The 18,202-nt window shown below is 36.4% G+C and overlaps 2 protein-coding genes across 3 annotated transcripts in view; one reads left to right on the forward strand and one right to left on the reverse strand.

Annotated features, from left to right (window-relative positions):
* Positions 1-2,955: 2,955 nt before the first annotated feature.
* On the reverse strand, positions 2,956-3,612 carry LOC149084378 (prefoldin subunit 3-like). The gene has a single exon (XM_089235308.1). The coding sequence runs from the start codon at positions 3,610-3,612 to the stop codon at positions 2,956-2,958; it is 657 nt and encodes a 218-aa protein (XP_089091434.1).
* Positions 3,613-5,350: 1,738 nt separating this feature from the next.
* Positions 5,351-18,202, forward strand: part of IntS4 (integrator complex subunit 4) — a 37,420-nt gene continuing 24,568 nt past the window's right edge. The window contains exons 1-6 of one of the 2 annotated variants that reach the window (XM_089234766.1): positions 5,351-5,447; positions 8,880-9,069; positions 11,231-11,383; positions 12,569-12,841; positions 15,050-15,217; positions 17,367-17,506. In XM_089234766.1, coding sequence (XP_089090892.1) covers positions 9,016-9,069; positions 11,231-11,383; positions 12,569-12,841; positions 15,050-15,217; positions 17,367-17,506 — 788 coding nt within the window. In that variant the 5' untranslated portion in view covers positions 5,351-5,447; positions 8,880-9,015. Of the gene's footprint in view, positions 5,552-8,879; positions 9,070-11,230; positions 11,384-12,568; positions 12,842-15,049; positions 15,218-17,366; positions 17,507-18,202 lie in introns of both variants that reach the window. The other variant, XM_089234767.1, reaches the window with a different exon arrangement.

Raw genomic sequence — 18,202 nt, forward strand, 5'->3', positions numbered from 1 at the left:
TTATCAATAGGTAGAATGTTAGTTCAGGTGCCCAATAACTATCGAAAGGTTTTTTTTCCCGTTTTTCGCACCGAATAAGATGCCATTAAGAATATTTCATATCTTCCTGATACGTTGATGACGTAAGCATCATCCAAACCCCCCCCCCTTGTCATCAACAGTCAGCAAATCGGCAAATCCCCCCCCCCCCCGATCGATGCTGACGTAATACTTGAATGACCTCTAACGCATATTCTACTATTCAATCATACATTAATATTTTCTATGTTAGTACTATTTCTTGTAAATAGTACAAGCTATTTTATATACTATTTCTTGCTTGTACATTCTTGTTTTTACTATAAATACTATACAGCCGGTGGTTTTATGTATTGATTGAAGTTTTGGCACATTCCAATTATAATATAAGATATTTTCTAACATTTTTCCTTACTCTTCGTATGTATGTACGTTTGAGTCCACCGTGATTATTACAACCAGAGTTTGTCTCAAAGGAGAAGGGCAATTTATACATATTCTTCCGAACAACTTGGAGCCCATAAATTTTTTTTTTCAAAATGAGTTTTGCTTCCACTCTTATATAAGGGATAGCTGTCAGTTCTACACGCTAATTCATCGCTATTCCTCGTTAAGAAAGAGGGAGGGATAGTTTCAGTGGACTATCACTCTCCTATATAACTGCACATGATGGCTATGAAAGAATGGGGAGGACAGAGGAATGCGTGTGAGAGGGAGAGAGAGAAGACAAGCCGTGTTCTGCCAAGAGTGAGAATTGCTCTCGGAACACTGTATTTATCTGCAAGAAAATTAAGGATAATAGATGATTGATGCGAAAACAGTCGGTAAGAAAAGGCTCTCCTTTTCCTTCTCACATCATTCTCCTTGTCTCTCCAGGACATTGCAGTTCCGTCTCGGGACTAGTTATTATTTGGTGGAAAGGAGAAAGAGACAGAGAGATATCGGACATCACGCTCGGAGAAAATTTATTGCTAACGGCCCCCTGTGTTAGTGAGCGAAAAGAATATTGATGCATGAGGAGAATGCGTGTCCCGCTTTTATATCCACTAACGTCTTCGCAAGATAACCAAGAGGAACATGATAAGTCTCGTGGATAAATATCAAGAGGATACGAAAAAGAGCGAAATTACATGGTAGCGATTCCAAAAAACCTTAAAATAAAAGAGAAAAAGAAAACGGTGAAGTATTCCAACATCACCCTGTTAGATTTTAAAATTGGTTCGGAAAAGTATTCAATTTCGTTCGGCAAGAGCTGTTGTTTTTATGGTTATCCATTTTCTTATATTCTGTTATCGTAAGGTTTCCATATATCTCAATGCATTATGTTCATTGCTGGTGTTAGCTGTCATTTGCTAATAGCTTTTCCCATATGTAAATTATTAACCTTAAATAAAAAATCCAGAATGCAGTTGTAATTGTCTGCTATAGGTGAATCACCAGATCACTCAAGTGGCAGTGTGATCTGGGAATGTGCCGCAGGCCACTTGAGTGATACTGGAATGTGACTGTATGAGTGACCGAGTGAGTTAATGAGTGACCATATGAGTTAAATTAATTAATTGGTTTGGGTCGATATCTTTACTAGATCCATTTGAGTTAGGTACACATATGTGTACCTTAAGTCCCCTTCTCGACTTGAAAAAAGAATCATCAAAAGCAATTTAAAACCGTTAAAAATGAGATACGCACACATGTGTGCCTCTGGAACGAAGAGGATATGTGTACTAAGTTTATGCTCACTCTCACTATTTCATATCAATAAATAGCTTATTTTATTCATTTTTCGTAAAACAAATGGGAGTGAGGCAACCTTATGAACACTAACCCAATGATTCATAAAGAACGTGTTATCACGAAAAACTCTTCAACATGTATTCAAGATTTCAATATACATACAAGGTGACCGGTCTAAAAGTATCCAAAAGTAATGGCTTACGAGGGGGGGGGGGGACCACGCATGATTATTCTTGAATGAATTGAAAAGGGCAACTCAACTTCATTTTTGCGGATTAATAAAGTTCAACATGAGCACCCTTAGGGGCTCTATAGATGGTCTTTTCAAGTGCTTAATAGCAGAGGTGTTATGGAAAACTGTTTCAAATCATGTGGGAAACTCCACATTGCACATAGTTCGTACGCGGTGTTTAGCACGAGTCACTGATTAGACCTCGCAAACATTCCTCTGAGAAACTTTTGTTGATGCATATGGGACTTTGTCGTGTAAAATGTGTTGTGTACCATTATGTCTCGCTTCGATATCTCTCTGCAATGTGAAGTGGTGTGTGTGTTCCTTTAAAGTTCGATGTGTACCTTCGTCAAGTTTGTTTTTGAGGAATGTCTGTCATGCTTGTCAGAAGTTCTTCGAATTCGACAGTTTATTTTGTCTGTATCACATGCTATGCATGAATTTTTAATGTTGCAGGCCTGATTGCTCTCCACGGATAGACTTTTCTTTTTTTAAATGGGACATCGGCTCGCATTTACTCCTTGAAATTGGAAACCTACAGAAAACCAATTGCAGCCGGCTGACCACAGCGTCCCTATACTGGTAATCAGCGCAAGCGCTGAGAAAAACGTCTCAAAACAGCGGTAGATAGTGCGCATGCGTGACCTTGGATAAGAAAAGAACGGTGCAGTCCCCCCATCGACGGCTCAGCACTTTCATAACTAAGCATGTGTAGAACTCCCAGTATAAGTCATTGCTTTATGATAACTTTAGCCCGGACATCCTGTCTTTTACACAATACGAACTTCCGACATGTCCATGAAAGATCGATATTGGATTTCTTTACGTTGCCTGTTTCCTTAAGAATCTATCCACATTAGAGAGGAGAGATATATGAATGGGTTTTGATGATTTTTGTATAAGTTTTTTGTGTACGTGTCTATGGTATTAACATCAAACAACACATTCTTTCAAGTAAAATATAGAGTGACTCATTTCTGAGGTGAAGTTAATCGAACGGCTTTAGTGATGGCACGTTTGACACGGACGCTAAGTGCCTCCTGCCAGAATTCTTTCTCCTTGGACTTCCTAATTACTTCCCAGTTGTGAACCCTGGCCATGTTGACGGTCATCATCGCCTGTTGATGCGCGACGAACTTCATGTGCTTGTCGTTGTTCCACAGTTCCTTCCGAATGTACCTCTTCTTCCATTGAAGGAACGCGGCGGCTTCGTTGAGGGTGAACTCCAACAGGACGTTGGCTCCGAGTTGCAGGAAAACGCACTTGTTCGGGCTGGCGACGGCCGGGACGTAGAGCCCCTCGTTGATCTTGCACTGACAACGGATGACTCTCTGTTTTCTGCAGCTTTCCTCGATCATGCTCAGCATTTGCTTGCAGTTCGAGATTTCCGATTGGATGATTTTCAGGCACGAAGCTTTTTCGACTAGGTTCAACCTCCTCGTCTCGTAGATATCGTAGCATTCCTTGATGCGGTTCAAGACATCCTCGGCTTTGTGGTGCCCCTTGAGGAAGACGTAACTTTCGACGTCGAGGAACGAGTACGTGAACGGCAGGCCGAATTTCTTGGCGAATCTCAAATTTTTTATGTTAGACTCCTGACTCTGCTTTTGCTGGAGTTCTTGTGACATCTTCCTGTCAGTGGGAAGACAAACGTTTTAGCTGATTGGCTACTGAGAGAAATCCAGAAGAAATAGATCACACTTATATTGAAGCTTTCAACATTCTTTCTTAGGTTGCAGCGCAAGACGTTAGACCAGCAGTAAAACCACGCTTCTTAGTATAACTTAATGCCTAGTACGTATTCAAGTCGTCTACTACGTGTGTTACTCTCAACGCGTTTTAAAATTCAGAATAAGCCTTTACAACAGCTTACTCACTCTTTGCAATCCGGGATAAGCTGGAGCCATTTTAGTAACTTCCCGCAATGACTGAAAAACTTCAGATAATTATAGCTCAGTTCTTTGAAGTCAATGGTTCTCCAACATTTGTCACCCGCAGTTCCCTCGCCTAATTCATGAATTATCTGCGGCTCCCCCAGAATAGTTTAGTAGATATTTTCACTTATAAAAGAACCACTTCAAAGGTTAAATAGGCACACAAATCAATATCTCCAGCCAGGGGCGTCGGAAGTGTTTCGAACCTGTGGGTGCCCGTCTTGAGATTCATGTAGGAAATTTCGATTTTGAATCAATTCTGTGGGTGCTCGAACCCGCTCTACAAACTTCCGTGGGTACTCGAGCACCCCCGGCTCCGACGCCACTGTCTCCAGCTCGTCGTGACGCCCCTGACAACGGTTGGCGTCGTCCCTAGAATCCTCGACACACATACTTTGAGAAACACTGCACTATGTCATCGGAATCGGTCTCAAACGAAACGTGGATATCAGGGCTAGACAAATCTATTGCCCTGACCCAGGGCAGCAACAAGATGGTCAGCTGGGTCAAGCTGGGTCTGAGCATGCAGATGACAGAGTAGCTGATGCCAGGGCCATATACTACATAGTCACCCTGAGCTGATGCGCAATGCTAGAAAAACACAAACGCGTAGCGTGTTTATGTAACACGTCTCTGCCAACGCGAAATGATCCAGTTCGGTTCACGCGACACAAAAAACCATAATCCTAAGAAAACACGGCTTAAACGATTAAGATGAACACAGAGGAAAAAAGTGTAAATTTCCTAATTTTTTTTTCACTTTAAATAACGATAAATTACAAATGTTAACTATGATTATATAACTGGTATTTCCATCTATTGAGTGGAAGTTATTCTGTAAGGGGTCATTCAAGTATTACGTCAGCATCGAGGGGGGGTTTCTTATTTGCTGACTTTTTTATGACGGGGGGGGAGGGGGGTTTGAAGGTTTGAAGGTTGCTTACGTCAACCACCCATTTTTGAAGATATGAAATATGCTAAGCTGCTGACGAAATTTTGCTGGGAGAAGGGGGGGGGGGTCAGTGTTTTGCTGACTTTTGCTGACGGATGGGGGAGGGGGGCAAAAATAGCTAAAAATTTGCTTACGTAATACTTGAATGGCCCCTAATAAACGGACAATCGCAAAATCAACATTACGTTGCATGTGCTGTGATCTAACGACGAAAGTTATAAATACTCGAATGTTATGAACACGCCGTTAGATGACACTACGAGTACTGACCAGGAAAATCCAAATGGCCTAAACATGTTTCAGCATTGATTCATGAAAAATTAATTTAAAAAAAAAATATATATATATATATATATATATATATATATATATATATATATATATATATATATATATATTTCTCTTAAACGATGAAAAAATGCTTTCATTTGATAAGAAGTTTTTCTAATGATGGTCACGTGATTTTGATGATGACGTAATATTCTCGTTCGGCCAAAAGTCGGTTACGGACGTCAGTATCGAATCAAGAAATATTTCTGTATTTCTGCAGTAATGCTTTGGATAATTTCATGTGTATGTATGTATGTGTTTATATTTTTATGTCGAAGAGACTTTGATACGCTAGTAATTGTAATTAGACTGGGGATAATTACTATTCTATTTTGATGGAAATGAAATGAGGTATGATTTCGCAAGCGAGATTGCAGCCAAGTTGGCGGGAGGTTTTTCAGTCGCCAATAGTTGGCTGTATCTATGTCTTTCATTCCAACTGGTCAACCTTGCATCATTATCATTTTACCGCGATTTTTAGTTAATATTTTTCTTTCTTTTATGGATGAATATTTTCAAATCTGATGAGAAAACGATTTCCGAGTGCGCCAAGGTTGTGGATCCTTGGCTACCCGGATTTTTTTTTCCGCCAAACATTTTCAACGTCTCGTTTTTCCAATTTTCCATAATCGTGCTCAGCGCCAACGTTTGACTTTTTTTCGCGCCGAAATGGACAGCCGATACAGTGTTTGCTGGTGTTGGCAACCCTTTATCTCAAACTGCATTAATTAACCACATATATCTGAGAATGATGTCACTCTCCACTGTCCATAGGGGGAGTTGAACTCATCTTTAGATCAGTCAGCTGCTAAATACCCTTCATATGGATAATGAAGAATGACATCATCCTTGGATAACTCGCCATCTGGTGGCAGTGTCAGCAATTGTGAGCTTTGGTGGGAATTAGGTCTGACCATCCACATATTTTCCCAATCCATGCACACGAACTGTAAGGAAACAGAATTCATTGTGCCTTTGTAGTCTAGGGCAGTGATTCTGAACGGCCGGCCCTGATATCATTCATACCGGGCCGCGAGTAATTAGCCGTTTCATTTTTATTCATTCATTTTCCGTTTGTCTGGGCCTTCAACACACAAAAATGAATGAAACCAGGCCGCTGGCTTCAAATGTTGAGAACCACAGTCTAGGGCGTTCATTAGGCAAGTGAGAAGGCGTGGGTTTGATTCCTCATGAAGGCAGTTGAATTTTCTCTCTTTCCCAAATTCATCTTCGCATCAGCCAGCTGTTGAGAACCTTCGTAATAACCAGATATTTCATTAATTCAGCTTTTTGTGTACAATATCTTTTTAATTTTTCTGCATTTACAGTATATTTTGATTATCAAAATATGTCCATTACAGTATATTAGATTCATTTTATGTAATAAACTGAATGAATTTATTGTGCAATTGTATGTATGGCTGGAACTGGGGGGGGGGGCAACTGCCCTGGGCTTCAATTTTAGGTGGGAACAAAGAAAACCATCGTAAAATTGTCAAATATTAAAGTTGTTGCGGCAGCGAAATTGTTTGCCCCGGGTGGTAAAAATTCTAGTTACAGCCCTGATTGTATATGTTATTCGTTGGCCATATGGAGTTGACCGCGACAAAAGTTGCAATATTTTGGCGTGGGAGAAAAAAAGTTGTGACTTTGGCAATGACCATGCTTATGGAAAATTAACCCAAAAAAAAAAATTCTATTCAAATTCCCCCAAAGTACAAAAAAGTAATGCCAAAAAAAAAAATCAACGTTAACCAAATTCTTTTGATTGATCACTGTTTGAAACCATTTTATCAGCACATTTTAAACAAAAAACTAGTCATTATTTTTGACTGATCCCTGTTACAAACAATGTTTTCTCATTCAATTGAAGAATATTCATCCATGAAAAAAAATGAAAGATTCGAGGATGCAGGTAATGAGCACGATAACACACAAGAGAACTAAGATGCCGGGGGAAAAGAAATTGAATGTCATTAAAAATATAATGATAGAATGCTCCTTGAAAATCATTCCGTCACCCAATGAAAAATTTCAAAAGTGCCAAAGCCTTAAATTATCGTCAACCAGAAAAAAACTCATCAATTCGGCTGTGGAATCATAGTCTTCCATTTTTAACTAATTTTTCTCACATTTCTATGGCAGCACTTCTCGAACACGAAATGAATAACTGTGACAGCCAATTCTCGCAGCACAATCTTTATGAGTCATTAGTTTTTAGCGAACCCCCTCTTAACAGACACCCCTCAGATGCGGTTACCTCTCTTTTACAACCAAGCAATAATTTCCCAGTGTATAATAAAAATATTTTTCAAACCCCTGGTTAACAGTGACCCCCCCCCCTCCCTCTTTTATAGACGAACTTTTTTTGTCCCACCGGTGTCCTTAAAAGAGAGGTTCTACTGTGTATTAAATGCCTACTGCACTATTTATATAACCCATGGGTGCCAATGCTTCTGATTTACCCAAAAGCCTTCCGATTTTTTAGCCCTATCAAAATCTTACGATGAAAAAGTGGATTCTTTCAATTTTTCATATCTTTATAGAATAATCCCTGGAACTCTTCAAATTGTGATCTGCAAAAATTAAAAATCTCCAAAAGTCAAATGCAACCTTCTTAGTCATCTGTTGTGGCCCATGACCACCAACATAATTTTTAAAAAATTAACTCATCGGCACATTTCTAGATCATTTAGTGAAAGTTCCACACTCTTTGAGTGGCCCATAACTTATTCCCAGATCACTTGAGTGGCCTGCGGCACATTTGCAAATCACTAGAGTTACTCAGGGCATTTGTACAGATCATTTGAATAACGTGTGAATAACTAGTTTTTTCTGGAAAACTTGAGTGACCTGAGGCACAGTTTCAGATCATTTTAAAGTCGTGCAGCCCATCTACAGATCACAATCCCTGAGCACTTCAGGAGCACTTAAGTGACATACTGCACAATTCCAGAGCACTTAAGCAACACGTGGCACATTTATATATTTATTAGTAACTTCTGCTGCACTGTTCCAGATCCCTTAATTAAGTGGGCCCCGTACACGTTTTCAAATCGAGTGACCCACATTTTCCAAAAGGCTGAAATCCCATACTTCAAAGAAAATCCCTCAGACCTTGCAATCTCTGTGGCAATGTTTTCTCACAAAAAATACAAGATATTGGCAATTGTTGCCAAATATAATACCAAAACTGAGTGAAGTTTCCGATTATTGTTAAAATCTCCAATGGCGGGAAATGAAGCGCTACTGCAAATAATAGAATTAAAATAAGTTCCTCTGGAAAAAAATAGTAAAACAGTTAACGTCACAAAATATGTAGGATGAATGTTCATAGCTTTAATCCTGTTGATTTCAGTGACAAATAAAAATTCAGGTAGGATTCGTTAAAAATACAGGATGGAATGGGACAATTTAAAAATCGGGAGTACTAAAATTTTAGAAATAAATTATGGAATTGTCCTGGAAAAAAACAGGTCATATGGTCAGCACTAAAAAACCTGAATTTTTCCTTTTATTTTTGTGACTTTTTTTTCCATCACATGACAAACTACAGATTTTTCTAGTCTGGGAATTGGCGAATAATCATTTATTGTGAGATTTTTGAAACTCGCGAATGTATCTGTTTCATATTACCATATGATTTTTTAAGTGCTTTCACTTTATTTCGATCGAACAGGAAGTGAGTTTACCAAGGAAGGCAACATAGGTGTTTCTACTTTTTTTTCCTATGATTGAAGACTCGCATTTAAATTTTTTCATCTTGTACTCCAAGTGTAACATTTCATAATCAAATCCGAAGACGAAGATAGGCAATGGCAGCCGTGTTGAAGAAACGAGCGTTAGCTGAATACAGCCAAGTTTTACAGGTAATTATGCAGTTCAAAAACCAAAAAAAGGGTCTTTTGTTTTCTAAAATGGAAAACTGTTTTATTGTTTATGGCAGGGGTTCCCAAACTTTTTTTTTCAAACTTTGCAGCACCCTTTTCTGTTTAGAAGAAAGTTTTTTGTTCAGGCCCCTGACAATGGTTGGTATCACACAGTTTGAGACCCCTGACTTATTGCAATTATGCCAAAAATGATTCTATAAGTTAAAGAATAAGAGTTAAACGATTCTATAAGTTAACGAATAAATTAAACGATTCTATAAGTTAAAGAATAAGAGTTAAACGATTCTATAAGTTAACGAATAAATTAAACGATTCTATAAGTTAACAAATAAGTTAAATGATTATAAATAATTTGAACTGTTATTTTATTTGCACACATATTTTAATTTAATTATACGCCATGGACATACAGTGGAACCTGTATAAAACGGAAGGTCAAGAGACTGAAATTATTTTCCGTTCCGGACAGGTTTCTGTTTCGTAGAGGTGCATAGAGATGTAAAATTCTTGAGACTAATCTTTCGGAGAATATTCTCATCGAGGAGAATATTTGAGAATATTCTCTGCTAGAACTACTATTATAAATAACTTCAGAATATTCTTATAAGTTCTTGATGAGAATATTCTCCTCTTATTTATAATATAGTTACATATAATATCCTTGAGAATATTCTCTGGAAGGACTACTTTCATAAATTACTGGGAAATATTCTTATAGAAAATAATTAGGATTATTCTGAAGTTATTAATAATAGTCCTTCCAAAGAATATTCTCTGGAAGGAGCTTCAGTTACCGAAATCTTTTCAGAGAGTATTATCAAGAATATGTGTAATAACATGTATTATAATAAATAATCTCGATAAATAACTTAATAATAATAATTATTTTTGTATAATAATTATTACTTTTGATAAGAATATTCTCTAGTAATTTATAACAGTAGTCCTTTGAGAGAATATTCTCTGTCCCTGTCTCTCTTCCAGTCAAGAAGATGGGTATATTGAAGTTTGTAGACCACAATATTAAAGTTTGAAAGCAAGAAAATCACAATCAATCAACTTTGATTTAATTTCTTTTGTGTTGTGAACTTATTTCTGAAAATTTATCTGATTTTAAAATAATTTTTTAATGTTTTAATTTAATGGTTTCTAAAATCTTTATAGCCAAACTTTTAAAACCTCTCATCATGACCTGGAGAATATTCTGAAAATATTCTCGAACTAAAAAAGTTGTCATTGGGGGTGATTATACCAAAAATTGTTTTGTTGTAAATGTTTAAATTATTTAAAAGAAAAATGAATACTCTCGATTATTCTCCAATTTTTACATCCAGGAGAATATTCCTGAAATATTCTGAGAATATTCTCACCTCACATCTCTAGAGGTGCACATAAAAATATGTGCAGTGATTTATTTCTATCGTTTACGAAACTTGAGAACATCACCTCCAACTTCTATAAACCAACGAGTGTTAAACTGAGGCATGCATATTATTATTTTGAATTTTTTCATGTTTACTGTTTCAAATATAATTACGTATTTGAGATTTCATGTTTAATGTGCTAATAGTTAAAGTTCAATACAAAATGTTCTCCTGAATAGTAATAGAATAAACACTTACTTTTGTCAAAAATTGAAATACAGTGAAACACACACTCTGCGGACAGAGGAAAAAATACAGCACCTCAGATGACTTTGTATAGCAATTACCATCAATTGTGTTCTACCTGTAGGATTTTTCGGCACATTGCCTCAGATACTGACTCTCGCCATGGTATGGACCAGAGCAGAAATTTCCATAATATCATAGTGTGGTCAAAGTACTATGCCCAGCATAGAAAGGACCAAGTCCATACCAGGAGAAACAATTCTCCCCAGCACGATCCAACCCACACGGGTAAAAGGCTTATATCCTGGGAGGGACAGAGCCTGGGTTGTGTCTGGTCTGACAGGAGAAACAATTGCGTAGTCACTGATCATATCTACTAAATTCAAAGTGGCATCCAGATACTCATGATCAGACGATATAAGTTAACCTTATTGTGCATTTAGTCTGTTTGATGGAAACAGTATTGAAATTTCAAAATTGTTCATTTGTATGAATTTCTATTACAATACTTCTCGTTATTTCTTTTTTAGGAAGAACCTCCAAGACCATCGAGAAGGCTTCGAATCATCAAGAAATCTGTGTGTCAAAGCGAATTGGATCCAGATCAGTTGAAGATTTCTACATCGGATGAGGCGTTGGGCTTTCTTCTTCAAGTTTCAGAAGAACTTAAAGGAGAAGCACATGTAATTAATATGCCAAATTACATACATATTTGTTATAAAATTTTAAAAGGCATATTCTCAAACCATGGAATTGTTTTTTAAATTGTGTGTATATGTTTTGTCACTTGTGCGGAAAATTCATCGCAAATAATTCACCAAAAGAAAAGTTCAGAGCAAATAATTCTTCTATAAATTTATTACATAATGAGTGAATGAATGATCAATTGAGTCAGGAAGTTAGTGGTCGAGTGAGTGAGCGAATGAGCAAGTCACTGACTCTGTCACTCGATTACTCATTCACTTTGTCACTCACTTGGTGACTCATATGGTCACTGACTCGTTCAAATGCCCAATCTGTGTCTCTTATACAGTCACTAGCTCACTCAATCTCTCACTCGCTTGGTCACTCATTTGATTGCTCATTTACTCAATCACTTGTACAGTCACTCACTTTATCACTCACCCTGTCCCATACAGTCACTAGCTCACTCAATCTCTCACTTGCTTGGTCACTCATTTGATTGCTCACTTACTCAATCACTTGTACAGTCACTCACTTTATCACTCACCCTGTCCCATACAGTCACTGGCTTGTGCTCACTCATTCGATTACTCACTGACTTGGTCACCCACTTGATCACTTACTGTCATTCTTAGTTACTCATATGGTTACTCAGTCAGTCATATTGTCATTCATAGTCACCCATATGCATATGGTCACTCATGCAGTTACTCATTCATGCCATCACTCATAAAGTTACTCACTGGCTCACTTATAAGGTTGCTCACATTGCTGCTCGTATGATTACTCATTTGCTCACTTATAATGTTGCTCAAAAGATGACTCACTGTCTTGGTCACCCACTTGATCACTCACTCAGTCATTCTTAGTTACTCAGTCATTCATGCAGTTACTCATGGTTAGTCACTTACAAAGTTACTTGCTCAATTATAAGGTCACTCACTGATGGCAAACTGTCTGTCAGTGAATTTTCCTATTGTTGGATTTCGTGGTGGAGAATTATTGTTGGTGAATTTTCCGTAAATAGTTTTGTCATATAATGTGTGACATGCTAGGGATATCGTTTTTTTAAATCTCGTAAATATTTATTACTTCCAAAAAAAGTTAATTTTTTGTCCAGCTGTGCAATATATTCTTTCATCACTGATGCATTTTTTTTTCTCTTCCTCTTTCGGCTTCCACAGATTGATATCATGCCTCTTTATCACACTTTGATTGATCACTTCCAAAAAGAACGAGAAACAGCTGTTCGAGTGAAAATCATTGGTGTTCTCAGCGAGACAGTTCAGTTGAAATTCGTCGAGCCAATGATATTGTTTGACGATCTACAGTCCTTGCTGAAAAATGAAACTTCACACAAAGTCATCGCCCAGATATTGAAATCGTGCCACACTATAGGGACGCTTTCACCCAATGACCCTAAACTGCATCAGAGATTGCTGGAAATTGCGAGACAGGTAACTTATACAGTTTGACTATTTTCCAATAATATATTTTTTAAATCAAATTTTCACTTCCCTGTGTTATAACAAAAAAAAAATGCAGGACTATATAATAAGGACTGTTCATGGCCGTAGTGTGCCTTCTCGAGGGCTCTGGGGCAGACTTTTCCTTTGGCCCTCCTTGAAATGGTTATTTTGGTAAAACCTGTCTTCAACAGAACCTGTATTAAGTGGAAACCTGTCTTCAATGGAAAAAATTGTTGTCCCGTAATTTCAATGCCAAAATACACATTAAAAAACTTGGATTAACCGGAACCTGTTCTGATGCGGAAACAGATAGGGAAATTGTATGCGCTTAATGAAAAATTATACCCTTTAACGGAAAATGTCACAAACACTATGAGTGTTGGCGACCAATAGAGCAAAAATCATATGAAATTTTAAAGTGCTGCTCCACCGAAATTTTTTACTCAATCTATGCTGGCAAATAGGAGTTCTACATCATCAACCCTTTAGAGTAGCAAAAACCGTTTCTGTACTTGATGCTGTAGGGTTGATAAGCCATATGTAGTATGTCATTTGCTCTTTGAAATTGCAGTAAAATTTTTCGGAAATGCCGGTTTTTCCATGGGAGAAATCAGTGTAAGGGTTGAATTTCCAAATGATATGCAAGACTTACAAAATTGTATGCAAGCTGTGTGCATTCCATGATCACAAGGCTGAACAGGGCCGTAATTAATTAGAGGGGGGAGGGAGCAACTGCCCTCTTAGCAGCTAAATTTAGGGGGGGCAGCAAATTTTAGGTGGGAACAAAAACATCATCAAATTTTACAGTGGTAGAGGGTGGCAAAAATCATGTTGCTTTTTTCCTCACAAAATTCCTAGTCATGGCCCTGATGCTAAGGATTACATAAGCATAGACGATAATGGTACAAACTGAACCTGACATGACAGATAATGACACCCTGATTGAAAATTTTTGAGGAAGTTAAAAAGATGGTAAATTTCGTTATTTTAGAAGAAAAACAGTGTAGGTAGGAACTTCATACAAATGTGGCCGAAACTTAAATACATTATTTAATAATTATAGACTAATTATTCAATTGATTCACTTTTGAATAAATGAATGCCAGGACTCTGCCACTGGACTTATCCTGTTGTCGAAATCTCTTTCAGCCTATCATCATGGCAGAGTCTGGAATAAATTGTGTGCACCTAACCATCTGAGTACATATCTAGTGTGCTGTGCCTGATTTTTTTTTTTTTGCAGTGCTGCCATCTATATTTTGTTGTGGTGCAAAGCAAAAAATATGTGTAAATTTGCATATTTTGTAGGACTGTTTGTGGCACTGCTGTAACTTATATATTTCATATTCTTTGCTGTGATATCTTGCTTTTGCTTATGCGCTTTCATAGCAGCTGGCTGCCTTAATATGTTAACTTGATTTTAATCCTTATTTTGTTAAGTTTAAATAATGTTTTACTAATGTTGAAATAAATGTTAAAATTGAATTCTCATATCATCGATTCTTGATTGTGGATATTTGTACAATAGTGGAGTCGGATAATTACCGAATAAATTGATAAAAGATAATATCAGTTATGACCCTCAAGTTACACTGGTGATTGTTAAAATTTCAAGTTTTGAGTGAAGTGTAATGATTGAGTAATTGTACCATTGTAGGCCTGTTGCTCCCTGTGGCGAGACTTTTTAAAGAAGAGATCAGCTCACATTCATGCCTCAAGAACCATGGTCACCCGACATCCTTCATGCTTTCTATTATTTTTTTTATTGAAGGCAAATTTCAATACAGTTTAAACATACAATGATTTCTGTGGAAATGTCATTTGTATACTTAACTGCAATGTATGTTTTTTTTTAAGCAAGAACTTTAGAACTTAATATTGTCTGCAAGTTGAAATGAGAACTACTATTGTTTTGAAAATTATATATCTTTAACAAATTAGCATTTCAAACTTTAAATTTAAAAAAAAAATCCAATTAGAGTTTTATTTTTGGAAAAAATCTTGATTTTTATCAACCAAGATATGAATGTCTTTGAATTTTTAAATTTTGCCTGTAGAAGTGCTTGGATAGTCCTTGAATTTTTCTACTCGCAAAGAGTATGAACCATGCCAGAGAAGGTTGTCTGATTGTTTTGAAATTTCAAACACAAAGACAATTTTTTTTATTAATACTTATATTGTCTGTCTTTTTTTTAGAACCTGAAGGACAGAAGCCATAGTGTTAAATGTGCTGCTCTGTCCATCATCGGTGATTTCAGTCCTACGAGTGATCACATGGGATCTTGTTCTGAAACCTTAGATCTTCTTGCAGACTATGCCCACAACCAAGAACCCAGAGTTCGGACAGGGGCACTGAATGCTTTGGTAAATAAATAAATAGTACATGTATGTAAAAGTATGACCTCATGGCAGGGTCTTCTGCCTTGTTATAGTTGTGACTTGAGAAAAAAATATCTATCTGTGCTGAGCCTATTTTTGGCCAACAAAACTTTTTTTTTTGCCCTTTCAACATAATGTTTTGTTACCATCATAAGAGAGTGAGATTGTTTTTCTCAGTCTAAATATCAATGAAGGACTTTCCTAAGCCAATATCCTTGAATTCCCATTAAGGAAAAAGGATATTTCTAGATATACAGTGATACCTCAGCTTGCAAATCTTTTGGCTAATAGAGATTTTTTTTTCATGATATAGGCTAACTAATACAGATTCGGCTAACAAAATTTTAGTTGATGTGGATTTGCAAGCTCGCATAACACAGCGCTGTTGTGAGCTGAATTTTCATGCAATCATCATCGTCTTTATAACCTGATTAATTAAAAAAATCATTTTCTTTTGGTGCAAGACAACATTAGACTGAACAGTCTGGGCATTCTAGGAGCTCATCTTTTCCTATCTCCATAAGTATGAGGCACAGAAATTAACACATCACAGAAGAGGGCATCTACCAACCCACTTGGGTTGTGAACATTGTGTGAAATAAAGATCTTCAGTCTCTTAATTTCATATAAATTTTCCTTCATCCAATTGTGAAGCTCAGTTTGTGTTTTCTGTTGTTTTTTTTTAAAGTTTGTCTTAAAATTTAAAGGGCTTTACCTGGAACAAATTAACCAATTCTCCATAGAAACCTATGAAAAATCTGATTCGGCTAATGAATGTGATTCCAGAATGAATCATCCTTGTTAGCAGGGATATGACTCAAAAGTTTTTTCTAAATATTATGCAGATATGAATCCAGAAACAAAAAGTACTGATGTCTGTTGGGAAATAGAACCACAGTCCTCTTGTAATATAGGCAAGCATGCTATCCTCATTACTAGAGACACAGCTGAAGTCAAGGGGAAGCTGCTAAATCTTTACTTCAGTGTGTCACGCTACTGCGCACACTTTGAGTAAAGAAAAGTCATGTCTCTCTTGGTGTGTAAGAATGCACACAAGAGAGAACGACAGGTCTCTCTTCGATAGTGCTTGCTGTATTGCAAAGATGACTGGGGTTCTCGATTTCTGATCGAGACCAGTGGCCTTTTGTTTCTGAGTTCACCTTGGCATAATACAGTGAAACCTCTCTTAACTGACATTTTTTGATCCCCAGTCTTGTGGAATAGGTCTTTCATTTATTTCACTTCCCATTAGCGGATACTCTCAATAATAAAATCAGGCAAACTCTAATTTATATACTTTTTGTCATAAACCGAGAATTTATCATATTCAACTAAGATTATGTTTAATCCCAATCTCATATTGGTGAATATGATAAATCTTCAGTAATTAATTAATTAACTGAACATAACTATGGTCCAGGATGATGAATGTGAATGGTAATGTTGGCGTTGTTTGTTGATACATGTGAAGAAAGCCAACATTAAAGACTGATAATTTTATTATGAAAGTTTTTATCTTCACACTTATTTAGTTTAATTTTTATAGCAAAATAAGTATAATTCATGTATTGTGAATGGATAAAAATAATGTATTGGTTTAATGAAGGGAAGAAAGGTTATATATAAACTTGGGGATTTATAATATAATTGGGAATTATGCATAATTTCCAGTAAAAGTCATGAATGTAGTAAAATTTAATCAAACCTTCTTTATCAATGCGATTGATGATTATATGCATAACCCCTGGTGTATCATTTTTACAGTAGTATAAATTATTAACTTAAAAATATATAGGAACCAATTGTGGCCGAAGCCAAACGTCTTATAAATGTGAAAGTCATATAAGTAAGGTTCCGCTGTATATTGTACCTCCCCATTAGCAGACGTTCCCTCGTTAAGAGACAAAAATTTTGGTCCCATGTGTGGGTGTTTGTTATTGAGAGGTTCTGCAGTATTCTGAAAAAGTTTCTTTCCTTGACCATTTTAATTTTATCAAATAGCTAACTGAAATAAAGTTTTCATTGTAACTATCTGACTGTTATATAGAGAATTTATGAATTTCCAAAATTAATCTTCTCATCAAGTTGGTTGATGACAACTTTATCATAAAGATTTGTTTTTCTCCTGTGATAGTTGTGCTTGCATGATCGAGGTCTGAAGTTGGAAGCAAGTCTGTATAAAGTTGTTGTGGAAGCTCTGTGTGATGACTATGAATGTGTTAAGATGTCTGCTTTGAAATTGATTGAGGTGATCAGTCATCTGCATGCTGAAAAGTAAGTATGACTTTTATTTTTACTATTTAGTGAAGTTTTGATGTAACGATATGATATTCTGGGGATCAATCAAAAATATCCATTGTAGAATGGTTATCATCATATTGATGTACGGCATCATCATGGCACACAACCAAATTTATGTTGTCATTGATATATTTTCTAAATTGTTGTTATTAGTACCACCAGAAAATGCACTTATGAGCATATATTGGCCACCCAAAATCATTATAAATTATTTAATTTTTTTTAAGAATCTGGTATTTCGCCCTGTGAAAGAGTTTACTACATTGAACTTTTTTTAACACAGAGAATAGAAGCAGTGTAATTTTGTTAACATTTTTGAAGGGGTAGGTGGTTGTAAATACCAGTGTCATTAAATACCTTCAGAAGAACAAAAATTAGTAGGGTGTTCAAAAATATATTGAACATGATTTTGAGCAAGGTATAAAAGAGAAAAATTATTGTTGTAGCTCTTCAAAAAGTATTGTTATTGGAGGATTTGTAGAGGGAGGTGAAGAATACCTGCATACATTTTATCGAGAGGAATTTAACATAAAAGAAAGGTCAATTCCAAGCAAGATTTTAAAAAAATTTTGTGTTTGTATGAAAGAGATGTACCATTGTATCGAATGTCATTGTAACAAGGTTTTTCTGTTTTTTTTCTTTCTTTTTTAACAGATATACCTTACATGA

The sequence above is a fragment of the Pholcus phalangioides genome, unplaced genomic scaffold (assembly GCF_987345545.1).
Source record: "Pholcus phalangioides strain wild (caught in Gottingen) unplaced genomic scaffold, Ppha-v1.0 ptg000008l_1, whole genome shotgun sequence".
In the NCBI taxonomy this organism is placed as follows: Eukaryota; Metazoa; Arthropoda; class Arachnida; order Araneae; family Pholcidae; genus Pholcus; species Pholcus phalangioides.

Coding starts and splice junctions, on each gene's coding strand:
- LOC149084378 (XM_089235308.1), bottom strand. CDS start 3,612: ATGTCACAAGAACTCCAGCAAAAGCAGAGTCAGGAGTCTAACATAAAA.